The following is a 15182-nucleotide window of genomic DNA, read 5'->3' as shown; positions in this document are numbered from 1 at the left end:
TCTCCAAGTGACGCTGCAGCTTTGATGGCTTCATAGATTCATTTGAAAGAACAGTAGAGCAAATGACACACATAGGAAATGCATTACCATCTGTCTCCTTAAAGGTAAAACCAAACTTCAGATAATTATCTGCATATTTTCGGGTCTTCTCTCATTTGCGCTTACCCTTATTAGATGCTACATCAGCAGCAGGTTCCGCCTCGCCACTTGCATGTTCACTGGTGGTTTCTGAGGTGGATGGTATCTCTCTTGTGCTTGTGGATTTTTTTGGTCGAGTTACAAAACGATCCATTTTATATATAAAAAAAACAGAGCCAGAGCCAGCGTGTGTCATATATATATATATATATATATATATATATATATATATATATATATAAATAAAGGTATGGTCTTCTCAAAAATATGGCAGCGTGCGTCCTTGTGTCTGGGTCCTTAGTAAACTGGGGACTGAATAGGCTCTCGGCCAATCACGGGGAACCTGACAGAGCCAGCGTGTGTCATGCGGCCTCGTGATTGGCACAGCAGCGATAGGGGCGGGTCCTCCCCTTTGTGTACAGGAGGCCTGGTGGGACAGGTCCGGGGTAGTCTCCTGCTGTGAGTGAACCTGCGCCTAGCTTGAGATAGCTTCTGTTTGTAGCTGAATGCGTGCATTGCTGACTGAAAGAGAACGTCTTCTGCCTCTATTTCTCCGTTCGCTACAATATGTTGGATTCATGTTAATGTGCATTTAAAGACATTTCAATTTGTGGGAAAAAAATGTTTGGAATTTTTTTAATTTTTTTTAAGAAATGTAAAAAATTGTCTAATCAACCAAATATTTCGCGACCCTCTCTCAATGTAGTGGCTAGAAAACTAAGATGGTGTTTTTTTTGTTTCGTCTTATACCGTGGGAATGATAAATGCTTAAATAAACGTGAAAAATGGCGGCGCATGTATATGCTGCGGCTTTCGGACTCGGCAGTTTCGGCAAATTAGTTATTATTTGCACACTTATCTTTAGTCTGTTCGTCCAGAACATCTGTACTAACCCACTGTACAGCAGACAAGACCTTCTGGACATTGGGTTACATGTCGGATCACTGGATATCCCCATTAACGCTCCCGACGACATCATCAGGCTAGCAACGGGTTCACCGGGTTTGTTTACATTGCCTCCCCGGACAAGGAGGCTCCGTAGACGGTGAAGAGATTGCAGGCAAAAGCGAGGCTGTAGAGGAGGCGCTCGTGAGAAGCTAACTCAGGCTCCGCACCGCGCCCCTCTCCCCAGACTTCTCCTTGCTAATGTGCGGTCTCTGGTGCACAAAATGGACTATCTACGACTGTGGATTATAAACAACAAACGGATTATGGACACAAACATTCTGATCTTCACAGAGTCATGGCTGCATGAGGGCGTTCCTGACAGCGCGATCGCGTTACTAGGCCTTCACTGCACCCGTTCGGACAGAACAGCTGACTGTGGTAAGATGCCGGAGGAGGACTGTGCATTTATGTCAACAACTCCTGGTGTATAGATAACAGCACCATTACCAGGCACTGTTCTGCCGACCTAGAATTTCTCATGGTTAAATCCAGACCCTTCTATCTGCCCAGAGAATTCACTTACAATTGCAGCCTATATACCACCCGATGCAAATGCTAAGCTAGCTATGAAGGAACTGCATGTAGCCATTAGCACACAACAGACATTACACCCGGAGTCTGTCTTCATCATTGCTGGAGATTTCAATCACTCCAACCTAAAGACTGTTCTCCCCAAATTCCACCAACATGTCTCATGTCCCACAAGAGGAGATAAGACCCTGGATCAGACCTGGGCATTGTACGGCCCCCGGGCCACATTTGGTTGACTCTGACCGGCCCATGTAAGGCTAATTGGAAATTACAAAATAAACATATTTTCTAACTTTACCTCATGCATAAAGCTGCATTGCTTTTATTTTGAAGTTGTTTTTTATTCACGTGCATAATGACGCAATACGTATATCAAGACGTGCACATGATTGGATCCTTGTCACAAGACGACTTTAGCCCTCAAAATATCCGCTAAAAAAAGAAAGGTAGATGCTGAATGCAGGGTTTTCAACACAAATTGGACTGCTAAGTATTTATTTACTGAAGTCGGAGGTAAAGGAGGTTTAGTTTGCGGGGAGCAGATCGCCGTGTTTAAGGACTACAATGTGAGTCGGCATTACGAGACGAAACACGCGGAGAAATATAAAAACTTGACTGACGCTGAAAGGGCGCGGACATCGGAAGCTTTGCTAGCTAAGCTGCAAAAGCAGCAAGGCTTTTTTACCAAGCTTCACACATCCAGGGATGCAGCAACCAAGACCAGCTTTGTGATATCCCACAAAATCGCTAAAAACAGTAAGCCGTTCTCGGAGGGGGAGTTTGTCAAAGAGTGCTTGGTGGACTCTGCAGCACTAATATGCCCTTAAAAAAAAGCCGCATTTGAGCAAGTCCCGCTGTCCAGGCGAACCGTGACTAGAAGGATCGAGGACATTGCGGGGAATCTGGTGCTTCAGCTGCAACGTGAAGTGGCAAGTTTCTACTTTTTCTCCTTGGCTTTGGACGAGAGCTGTGATGTCCGCGACACAGCCCAGTTACTCGTATTCGTCCGCGGGATAACACCGGACTTCAAGATTACGGAGGAGTTGGCAGCAATGCGGTTGATGAAAGGGACTTTCATCAACCGCTTTTGGAGGAGCATGAGACTGAGCATCGTGACATCGGCTACCACACAGCTATCAGATGGCTCAGCCTGGGCAAAGTGCTAAAAAGAGTTTGGGACCTGAAAGCAGAGATTCGAGAATTTTGTGAGAAGAAAGGCAAATACTTCCCAGAGCTCTCAGATGAGGACTGGATGGCAGATTTAGCATTTGCTGTTGATGTGATGCACTGATGAATGAACTGAACACCAAACTGCAAGGCAAGGGCCTTTTTGTTCATGAAATGCACAGCCTGGTGAAGGCTTTCATGACAAAGATGCAGTTTCTTTCAAGCCAACTGGAGAGCAACACTCTCACGCAAACCCTGAAAGAAGTCACACCATCAGCTGATCACCTCCGCAGGTACTCATCCATGTTGGGAGCATTGCATGGTGAGTTTTCAAGGCGATTTGAAGATCTCAGAAAAATGGAGGATGAAATGCACCTGATTTCCTCTCCCTTTACCTGTAGTATGGATAATGCACCCAGTGATGTTCAGCTGGAACTCATTGACCTGCAGTACTGGCAGAGCACACTTTAAGTCAGGATCTCTGCTGGATTTCTACTCTTCTCTCAAGGAGGAGAACTTTACAAACATGAGGAGACATGCTCAGAAGATGTTGGTTCTCTTTGGCTCTACCTACATATGTGAACAAACATTTTCAATTATTAAGTTTACGAAATCCAGGTATAGATCCTCCCTCACTGATGATCATCTGTCAGCTGTGCTTCGCATCTCCACCTCAGACATTCAACCTGACTTCGATGCACTCGTTAAAGCCCAGCAGAGACTAGATTTCTCTCACTGAACAAGAAAAGAGAACTTAAAAACACCAAATGAGGTGGTTAGACTACACATGTAGGCATGTAAAGGCACCAACTAGCAGTGAACTGGGACACTTTCTTTGGAAGCCTTTTTCTCAAAATCACAGTTCAGTGATGTTTAGTGACAGTTCAATATGATATATCTTGCTTAATATTTGGAGTACAAAGACAATATTGTGATGTCTTTAGAATGCTAAGAACCTCTTTCCATCAGTAAATGAAACTCAAAATGTGTTTGAGTGAATGTGACTGAAAATGTTCACTAATATGAGTCACAAACGGTGAAAAACGTTTATTTTGTTTACCATTGTTTTGGGAAATTTGATTTAATAAATGACATTTTTTTGTAAGGCAACCTCACTTTTTCATTGCTTAACTATAACATATACTCTTACCAGCTTGTCAAAACAATGTTATTTACTGCTTTTTATAAAGAAATACAATTAATATTATGCAGAATTGAGTTCAGCCTTTTGGCCCGGCCCTCCACAATATTTTCAGTTTCTCATGTGGCCCCATGGAAACAATAATTGCCCACCCCTGCCCAGGATCATGTATATACCAATATCAAAGATGCATATAAGGCCCTCCCTCTCCCCCATCTGGGTCAGTCAGACCACATCTCACTGTTCCTTCTACCCAAATACCACCCCCTTATCAGACGAGTCAAGCCCTCGGTCAAGACAGTGAAAGTCTGGCCTGAGGGAGCAGAGTCCAATTACAGCATCAGCTTCAAATCACCAACTGGAACAACTTCGCTGTAACTACCACTATGGATTCCCAAGTAGACATTGACACATACACCTCTTCTGTTTTGGATTGCATCAACACCTACATCAGTGATGCCACCACCACCAAACAGATCAAAATATTCCCTAATTAGAAGCCATGGATGGATGGGCAGGTCCGCCAACTGCTGAAGGCACCGCCTTCAGGTCAGGAGACGCGCAGGACTACCGTCTAGCCAGGGCTGAGCTGAAACGGGGCATCAAAAGGGCGAAGCACTGCCACAAGCTAAAGATTGAGGAGCACTTTAACACCTCTGACCCCCGACGCATGTGGTAGGGGTTACAGACCATCACAGACTTCAAACCTACCCGGGCCTCCCCCCTGTCCACTGACCCCTCTCTTCCAGATGAGCTTAATTATTTTTATGCTCGTTTTGACAGGGTCAATCATGAGGTAGCCACTCTCCCTGCAGACCATCTGCCCCTCACACTCTCCACCACAGATGTGCATGCTGAACTGAGCAGGACAAACACATGTAAGGCCGCTGGCCCCGATGGCATCCCCGGACGTATACTCAGCTCTTGTGCTAAGCAGCTGACCAGGGTCCTGACTGACATCTTTAACCTGTCCTTGGCCCAAGAAAAAGTCCCCACGTGCTTCAAATACACCTCCATTGTGCCTGTTCCCAAGCACGCCTCTCCAACAAGCCTTAACGACTACCGACCCGTGGCACTTACATCGACCATCATGAAGTGTTTCGAGAGGCTGGTCCTGGCTCGGTTTAAATCATGCCTCCCACCCACACTTGACCCCTACCAGTTTGCCTATCGTCAGAACAGGAGTACGGATGACGCCATCTCCACAGCACTACACCCTGCCCTCTACCATCTGGATCAGAGCAACACATACGTACGATTCCTGTTCATTGACTTTAGCTCGGCATTTAACACCATCATTCCTTAAAAACTGATTACCAAGCTCAGTGACCTTGGCATCGACCCCTCGCTCTGCAACTGGATACTGGACTTTCTCACAAACAGACCCCAGCATGTTAGGATAGGCAAGCTCACATCCTCTAATCTCATCCTTAGCACTGGTCTCCCAAAGGGCTGTGTGTTAAGTCCCCTCCTATATTCACTCTTCACACATGACTGCAAACCTGTACATGGCTCAAACACCATCGTTAAGTTTGCAGACGACACTACAGTGGTCGGGCTTGTCAGCAACAATGACGAGACGGCATACAGGGAAGAGGTTGAGCATCTGGCAGAGTGGTGCGCTAACAACAACAACCTGGCTCTCAACACCAAGAAGACGAAAGAGGTCATTGTGGACTTCAGAAGGAACAAAGACGGCACGCACTCCCCAGTCCATCTTAGTGGAGAAGAGGTTGAGCGGGTCACCAGCTTGAAGTTCCTGGGAGTCCACATCTCGGAGCACCTCTCCTGGACCACCAACACCTCAGCCCTAGTCAAGAAGGCTCACAAGCGCATCTTCTTCCTGAGGAAACTGGCAAAACTCCGCCTATCCTCCCAGGTGCTAATGAACTTCTACCGTTGCACCATCGAGAGCATCCTCTCCACCTGCATATCAGTATGGTAAGGTAACTGCACGGTCAAGGACAAGAAATCACTGCAGAGGGTGGTGAAGATCGCACAACGCATCATCAAGATGCCACTCCCCTCCATAGCCTCAGTCTATGAAAAGCGGTGCCTGCGAAGGGCACGAAACATCATCAGAAACTCTTCCCACCCCAACCATACACTGTTTATCCCCCTACGTGGTACCCGCTCTGGGACACGCTACCGCAGCCTCCCGGGTAGAACAAACAGGACTACGCACAGCTTCTTCCCTTCAGCAGTCAGACTGCTGACAATGAACCCCACGCTGTCCCATACTGCCTAGTTGTTGTCGTGTGCTGTGCTGAAGCGCAATTTTGTATTCACTGTATTTATTATTATCTGTGTATTTATTCTTATTTATACATTTCCCATCTATTTACCTTTATTTTTACATCATTTATTTTGTACATACTTCTGATAATTGTGTATATAACTGACTGTTTTGCACTCTGGTTAGACCCTCCTTAATTTCGTTACACTGTGCTTGCATTTTTGTAATGACAATAAAGTAATCTAATCTAATGAATGTTCTCTTAAAAAGGTAGGGTATGTAAGTTTGAGAAACCGGCTGGAGATACACTTTTTGTTATATTCCATGGAATGCTCTTAACATCCCGATAGCAATGAATATCTTAAGTGCTTTGACAAAAAATCCATTAAAAAATGTCATCTGTGGAAGCCGTAGTGCTGTAAAAAGCACGACCAATCATTTTAGCCGGATCGACTACAATAACTGGATGGCCTACCTGCCTGTCAGCCTTCCATCTGTGCACAAACTTATCTCATGCCCTCATTGGTCATGTGCGCATTCGTGTGTGTTGGAGGAGGGGCTCTGTAAGGAAGTGGCAGATTTTCTCCGGTCGTGTATTTTCAAATTCTAGCGATCTCGAGCCGGTTTCTCAAACTTACATACCCTACCTTTAAGCATGATACTCCAAGCAAACCTCATTTAACCATAGTAAAGTAATTGTAAACTACAGTACATTACATTTAACTGACGCTTTTATCCAAAGCGACTTACAATAAGTGCATTCGACCAAGAAGATACAAACTTGAAGAAAACAGAATCATATAAGTACATCAGGTTTCATAGAGCCAAAACATTTCAAGTCCTACTCAAGTAGCTTTAGATAAGCCAGTCCTTTATTAGTATAGAAGTGCTTTGTTAGTAATTGTATTGTTCGAAGTGGAGTCGAAAGAGATGAGTTTTCAATCTGCGCCGGAAGATGTGTAAGCTTTCTGCTGTCTTGATGTCAATGGGGAGCTCATTCCACCATTTTGGAGCCAGGATAGCAAACCAACGTGTTTTTGCTGATGGGAACTTGGGTCCCCCTCATAGTGCGGGTGCAACGAGCAGTTTGGCTGACGCAGAGCGGAGTGCACGTGCTGGGGTGTATGGTTTAACCATGTCCTGGATGTAGGAAGGGTCAGATCCATTCACAGCATGGTAGGCTAGTACCATTGTCTTGAAGTGGATTCTAGCAGTTACTGGAAGCCAGTGAAGGGAGCGGATGAGCGGAGTGGTGTGGGAGAATTTAGGAAGGTTGAAGACCAGGCGAGCCGCTGCATTCTGGATGAGTTGCAGAGGTCAGATGGCACATGCAGGTAGACCAGCCAGGAGGGAGTTGCAGTAGTCTAGGCGTGAGATGACGAGAGTCTGCACCAGAAGTTGCGTCGCTTTCTGTGTCAGCTGGGGACGTCTCCTCCTGATGTTGTAAAGAGTGTATCTGCAGCAGCGGATTGCTGCAGCGATGTTTGCAGTGAAGGACAGGTTGTTATCTAGGATCACACCCAGATTCCTTGCAGTCTGAGTCGGGGAAACAACAGAGGGGCCGATGTTGATTGTTAGGTCAAGAGTGGGACACTCTTTTCCCAAAAGAAAAAGCAGCTCAGTCTTGTCAAGGTTGAGCTTGAGGTGGTGAGCAGACATCCAGAGAAATGTCTGCTAGACAAGCAGAGATGCGTGCGCTGACCTGGGTTTCAGAACGGGGAAAAGACAGAATTAATTGGGTGTCGTCAGCGTAGCAATGGTATGAAAAACCATGCGGGTTAATGACCAATCCGAGCGAGTTTGTGTACAGAGAGAAGAGGAGGGGACCAAGGACAGAGCCCTGAGGGACCCCTGTAGTTAATTGACAAGGGTCGGACTCGGACCCTCTCCAAGTTACCCTGTAGGTGCGGTCTTCGAGGTATGAGGTGAGGAGGGAAAGTGCAGAGCCTGAAACTCCAAGTTCTTGGAGAGTGCGAAGGAGGATCTGATGGTTCACCGTGTCGAATGCAGCAGTATGTTGAGGAAAGAGGGTTGAACTGCGCACAGATTATTATTACTTCTATTATTACTATTTATACTTTAGTTCATGACTTTCCTAATAACCGCTTCAGATTCATGTTTACAGTTGTTGGCTCAGTCATTTGTAAATACATTTTAAAAGGTGCATTAGAGACATGGATCAAGAGAGGAAGGGGGCCTACAGAGATATCTTATGTATAGGGCCCGTAGTTTTGTGCTACGCCCCTGTTGATGCCTACCACAAGAGTCTATGACAAAGGGATTGATAGAGTTAAGAAGAGTGTAGCTAAAGATTAGGGGGTGGGGCAAATCATTACAAAACAGGAAATTGCTGCCGAGAGCATCGATACCTCCCATAAGAGTGTACGACAAATAGTTCAGAATCAGAATACCTTTATTCGTCCCACAGAGGGGAAATTTACATTCTTGTTACAGCAAGTCAAGAGCCAAAGATAGCTTGAAGCTCACCTATTATGCTATATTTGAACAATATATTATAGGGCCATATCTATACAAAACATGTCTCTTAAGAGTTTTGCTCAAAATAACAAACAGATCACCCATTGTGTCATGCATCATACCCCTCTATTTCAGCCCTGTTACTAAAGTGCTGATTCTGGGTCTGGCCCTTTAAATGTAACCGAGCTGCTGTTGGCCACGCCCCTTTGGAGCATCCGCATGCAAGCAGTGAGCTCTGTGAAGAGAAGGCTGTCTACCAGCAGAAACTCAGCTAAACGCTGCCGTGATTAAACGCCATATTATGTTCCAAACCACATCAAGCATTATTTCTGAAACAGTATGGAGCTCAAACGCTTTCTCTCTTGCAGGTTTTTCACAAGGTGAGTACCTTTTTATATCCTGCTTCTTTACACATATTCTCTACAGCAGTGGTTCCCAAACGGTGTGCCGCGGCACACTGGTGTGCCGTGATGCAAGTCCGGGTGTGCCGTGGGATTTTGTGACAACCATACGTCATTATAGCAATATACAACCACACAAAAATAATAATTTTTTTATTTACTATATCAGTACTTTGTAGGTTTATATGTACGTAATCTGCGCGACTTGCCCATCCACATCTCCACGTGCAGTGCTGCATAAACATGGCTGAGTCAGCGATAACTTTCCAGGGGTGGAGGTATGCCCATTATTTTGAGTTCGTCCGAAGAATAGACAGGAATGTGACGGTGAGGTGCAAACTGTGTCCAGGCCAGAAGCTGTTATCCACTGCTGTAAACACCACGTCAAACCTCAACAAACACCTGCAAAGAACACATGCTTTTTTGTTTATATCACATAGTCTGTTCTTCTTCTCTGTCTTCCGGTTGTTGCCTGTTTTGAATGACAAATACACACTACCGCCGCCTGCTGGTAAGGAAAGTTATTGCCACTCACGCATGCGCAGTTCGTACGTGCTCGGCGAGTAAAGTAACGAGTTACTTTATGTAGATAGTAACGAAGTAGTGTAATATATTACTTTTTTTAAAGTAATATGTAATATATTACATTTGTTTAGTAACGACCCCATCTCTGGAGTTGGCGTTCTCTACTCTGATTTACATGAAGAACAACAGAAGGCCACGGCTCTGTTGAACAGGACTTGCGAGTGGCCCTCTCCTCAGTGCCACCAAGGATTACAACATTCTGCGCGCCCCGACAGGCACATGTATCTCACTAATTTGTAAGTCGGCAAAATATTTACAATAGCACATGTTTCAATGCTGATTGCTGAAATGTTACATTTGTAATTTGTAGTTCAGGACCATGGACAATGCAGCTTCCTTGCATTGACAGTTCTCTGTGCTGAATTTCTGCTGAGTTTCCTTTGCCTCATTTTTTATGTTGTGACCTGTCTGGTTTAAATGAGTGTGTTGCTGCTTTGATGAAGCCTAATTTGATAAAGTTTCAAATTCATTTCTGAAATACTTCGTTAATAAATATTTCATGAGTAATATAGTTGTCTTTGTCACATTTTATTTGGCATTAGTAAATAATTATGCACATTTACAGATATTTTACATGATATGAGTGATAACATGTGTTATAAGGGCTATTTTGCACAATAGGTGTGCCTTGAGATTTTTACTTGTCCTTTGGTGTGCCTTGGGCACAAAAAGTTTGGGAACCACTGCTCTACAGTACAGCGTTAGCTCTGAGTGTTAGCGATGCTAATGTAAACACAGACCATATTACTTCGGAAACACGTGGCACATTGTTTCTGGTACCGCAACGTTTCTGATAGGGCCGTGGGTGTAAAGCCAGCCCACATTTTAGTAATGTAGTCATGACTGCAGCAAATCTGGATCAGCTCCGTTGTTCCCCGTTTTTAGAGATGTAGATAGGTGACCTTTAATATAATTAAGAAGCATGCATCAAATGATTGCTGATGTAATGTGGACATGGGCCCTTAGAACATTTTCCTGGGTTTATTTACCTCGTTTATATAAAAAGTCAAATATCCAGCCTCTAAAGTGGGGCTAATGTGTCTCTCAATATGGAGAGTAAACTCCAGGAACACCATTAACTTTCATTTTTATACAATCAACAGATTGTGACTGGCGCTGTATTAGACTTGTGTGGCATTTTTGGTTAAAGAAAATTGTAATGTTTAAATCCAATCTGTCCACAATTAATACATAATTGATGTAATACTTATCTATTGAACACTGTTGTAAATATTGAAGTTGGGACCAAAAAAGTGTTTTGTGAGGTCACAGGCTGGTGGACATCGGCAATTGACCACCAGCCCGGCTCTGACCAAAATCAAAAATATATATCCACCTACTAGCACCTCTGACCGCGGGGGCAATCGCGAGTCATTCATAAAAAAAAAAATCCAGCTCTGTTAAAATAGACAAAACAGGTTTTGATCCCTCCTCCCTTGGCCTCCCTGCTACTTAATTCAGGAGTTTACTTGATTGACAGAAAAAGCGACCTATCGCTTTCCAATCTGTTAACCCAGAATGCAAGGCGATACAAAATCAGTCAAGTGCCGGGAAAACTCAAATTAAGTTAAAGAGACAAACAACAAAATGAGTGCGGGACCGAGCAAGAAGCTAAAGACAAACCACTTCCACCCAGAATGGGAGGAAGAATATTTGTTTGTGATGTCACATTCAAAGGTTATTTGCCTTATTTGTAAAGCAAGCGTCGCTCTGCCAAAGAAAGGTAACGTGGAGAGGCATTATCGGAGTGTTCACAAAGCATATGACAGCGACTTCCCTCTGAGTAGCGAGTTGAGAAAGGTCATGTATTATTGCTACACAAACATTATCTCGCAGTCTTAGTGTCGCCAACTCGATTCTAACATGCAAAAAGACAAACAAATGCGTCTATGGTCGGTGTATTTTCGACCTTTTCCAATCCAGACGAGATCTCTCTCCCCCGTCTGTGTGCGAGGGGGCGGGGCAGTTTACACACACGCAGCTGCTACATGCAGCAACACACGGCGGGGATTGCGCAGAGAAGCGCTCCAAGGTGTGGTTAAATGTTACCCGTCTTGAGGTGGACAATGCTCCTTGCCAAGAGAGTTTATCATGTAAGGGCGGGAACACGAGCAGTTTGTCTAAACATTTAGCAAAAGAGCTCCACATTCAGACGGAGGAATGCACCGGGTTCGACTGTCTTTCTAGTAGCTCTGTAGCCCCATCCACGAGTAACGTTTCCACGTCAGGTGTTATGCTAGCAGCAACACACAGAGTTAGCTACATTATACAAACATGGGTTAATGATTAGAGGTAACTGAGTTACTTTTATTTTGTTAAAGTTTCAGCTATTCTGTTTACAGTTCTGTCATCACATTATTTAATACGATTTGTTAAAACATTGTTGTTTCTTTTGATGTGAAATATTATTTATTTAATTTAAATAAAAAGCAATGTTAATTTTGTTCACAATTTGTTTAGTTAATTTAATAATATATGTATTTTTGAATCAAGTATTCATCTTTATTGTCTTCATTGTTAGTTTCCACATGCCTAAAACAACCTCAAGCTAAATCTAAAAGTTGATGGCTAAATAAGAGCGTTTGAGAAATTGTGCAAGGCATACAGTAATAGTCCGAATAGTCGATTAATCGTTTCATTAATCGATAGATTAATCAATTATGAAATTCGTTTGTTGCAGCCCTATTGTAGTTATCCCATGTATAAATAAAACGTGTTATTCAGCAACCCTTGCAATTTGGGATTTAAAAAAAAAATGTTTACAAAAGTAGCTCACCAGCCAAAAAAGTATGGGCACCCCTGATGTAGAGGAAGAGGAAGAGGCTTCAGAATGTGAGGATCACATTTCTGAGAATTCTGAGTCTGACATTGACTTTGAAGAAGAGGATGAGATTGAGCATCAATTAGTTAGCTAGTTACAAAAAAAAGACGAGCCACAGGACCAGCCGGTCAGTGGGCAAAAAGACAAGCAGCACTTTAATTCATTAATGTGATCTAACAAATGTAAAAGGGCAAATATTAAACATATATGCTGCTGTTTATATTGCTTGTAATTTAAATGAAGTAAACAGCTGTTGAGTATTTTAACATAAAATAATTTTGATTGTGTTGAATTGAAGCCCAAAAAGGCAGCGGGTCCACCAGACCCACGAACACTGGCTGATAACAAAAATATGAACACCATACAAGGGTTAAATGTTTCTTCAAATTAGTACAAAAATGGGAGTGTAACAACATAAATTCAGCATTTTACAGTTTCAAAATGTCAAACTTTAAATTGTAATAACAAAGAAACATGCTGATATAGAGGCTATATGGAGGCTTTAACTGCTTATTTTCTAAATCTCAGAAATCAGTGTAGGATGTAAAGGTTGTTATTTTGAACTCTTACCCATTTGTTAGATTTTTACCTGTTGGAAAGTGGCCTCCTCCAATCCCAGCCGCCGAAACTCTGCAATGATGGCTCTGAGGAAGAGCTGCTCCTGCACCGACACACACCTAAAGACACACAATAGTCCCTTTATCTCATCGCTCCTCTACAATTCACAACAAGCTATAAATGTGACTGAAGGGAGAATCTCACTTAATGGCGGTGATGTAAGCAGAGGAAAACATCTCATTAAGCGCATCCATCACATGACTCATTCCCACCAATCCTGTGGAAGAAGTGTCTGCAGCAGAGTGTTCGCAAATCTCTGTCGCCCTGCGGCAGATGTCCAAACATCGGCGAGCATCGCCCGACAGAGCAGCCACCTGCAAGGGGAGAGGAGAATTTTAGTGAACGGACCTGTGAATGAGCTCAGGTCAGGTGAGATGGTGAGAAAGATTGTGTACCTTCCTGGACACAAGCTGTAGTGCGTCCTCCTCAAAGGCCTTCACCTTGTTCAGCCGGGACGTGATAATCTGCTGAAGCTGTTTAAAGCTGTACGGCTGGAAAGATAGCCTTGTTAAACCCTATAAACATTTAGAGAAGCAAAGAGTGATATTACCTGTCATTTTTTATTTAGATATTCATCTCCACTTTTCAGTACAAAAATCACTGGATCATGCAGCTTTTATCTAAAACCCCACCTCCCAGTACCATGTGTCGCCACATGAAGGGAGGTGGGAAAATAACTCTGGATTCAGCCATTATTGCATTCTACATATTAAAAAAGGACCTACTCATTTAAAATAAGCAGTGGCGAGCTGTCAGGGCCCTCTAGGCCCACTCTAAGGTCCTAAGATATCCTAAAAAATATTTTTTAAAAAAGCATTTAAAAAAAAAGAAGACCTATATTAAAGAAAAAACATTTAAAAAATGGTTATATTTTTCATTAGCTTTACCAAAATAACTTGATTTAAAAAAAATTGTATTTAAAATAACATTTCCAAAGACATAAATTCTTCGAATCTGCCTATTCAGTTTCTGTTGGAATGTGGAGGGTTAAATGAAAGAAGCTCCTTTGGCCGTCTCTGCGAGTTACTGTGAAGATAGGAGGTGATTGTGAATTTATAGGTGGACCACCAGCCCAGCTATAGTAACTCAACGAGAGAGTAATGGAAAATGACAGTACAATTGACCAATCATATCTTCCTTCTAAATGGGTGGGCTTTATTATCGCGGACTTTATGACAAGTTCGGTCCCGCCGTCAAGTTTATGCATGTATTATAATAACAATGGGTCAAGCTAGGGGGAAGTAGCAAATTAGCATACGTTTGTTCATGATGGCTCACGTCAGTGATAGTGATGACATCGTTGCAAAATTATTAACAGAGTCATTTTCAAGATTGAGTTGGTGATAAATTGGAGTGGCAAAGGATCAGCTGCATGACCCTGCCATCAAGTACTTCATCCAAAAGGACAGGAGGATGGACTTTGTGTTTAAGTGATTTGATCATCAAAGGTAGGCCTAAATCATTTTCAATGTTATTAATGCGTTTTGAACCCCGGGCCGTTGTTTTGATATTCATTGCCGACGGAGGCTATGGGGCTTAACCGGTTAACACAGTATATATACACACACTGCTATTTTCAGTTATTAGGTGACCACATTCTGCTGATACCAGGGTCGGAGCACAAGTCAGGGGTTATCAGGTAGGCGTTTTTTTTCTGCTCCTTCTAAAGGATCAGTAAGCATTACCACATAACCACGGTGAAACTGCTAGGGCCAGGTAATAGCAAGCTCTTTTTCATCACACGGCAGGGGAGTTGCTGTTTTTGTGCATAAATCCATTCCTCTTCTCATACATAAAACTATCTTAGATCCTGCAGGCAGATTCGTTATTATACAAGGTTCACTCCTGAACCAAAACTTGATTCTGGTTCATCTATATGGGCCCAATAATGAAGACCCACAGACATTTCTATAATAATGTTTTCCTTTCGATCTCTTCTCTGCACGGTGACATAATAATAGGGGGTGATTTTAACTGCGCCCTAAATCCAAAACGTGATCGATCTTCGGGCTCGGATGCCTTTCATTCAAGGAGCAGAAAGATTATAAAACAATTTACACTTGAATTAAATTGAAAAGATATTAGGAAACCCTACAAAGAGAGAATATTCATGTCACT

General features: G+C 43.2%; 1 protein-coding gene across 1 annotated transcript in view; it reads right to left on the bottom strand.

Annotated features, from left to right (window-relative positions):
• Window positions 1-15182, bottom strand: part of orc1 (origin recognition complex, subunit 1) — a 66026-nt gene that overhangs the window by 5453 nt on the left and 45391 nt on the right. The window contains 3 exon segments of the mRNA XM_034209860.1: window positions 13036-13123; window positions 13209-13378; window positions 13460-13579. Coding sequence (XP_034065751.1) covers window positions 13036-13123; window positions 13209-13378; window positions 13460-13579 — 378 coding nt within the window.

Source organism: Gymnodraco acuticeps, unplaced genomic scaffold (genome assembly GCF_902827175.1).
Source record: "Gymnodraco acuticeps unplaced genomic scaffold, fGymAcu1.1, whole genome shotgun sequence".
Classification (NCBI taxonomy): domain Eukaryota; kingdom Metazoa; phylum Chordata; class Actinopteri; order Perciformes; family Bathydraconidae; genus Gymnodraco; species Gymnodraco acuticeps.
This window is presented reverse-complemented; position numbering and strand designations above follow the sequence as displayed.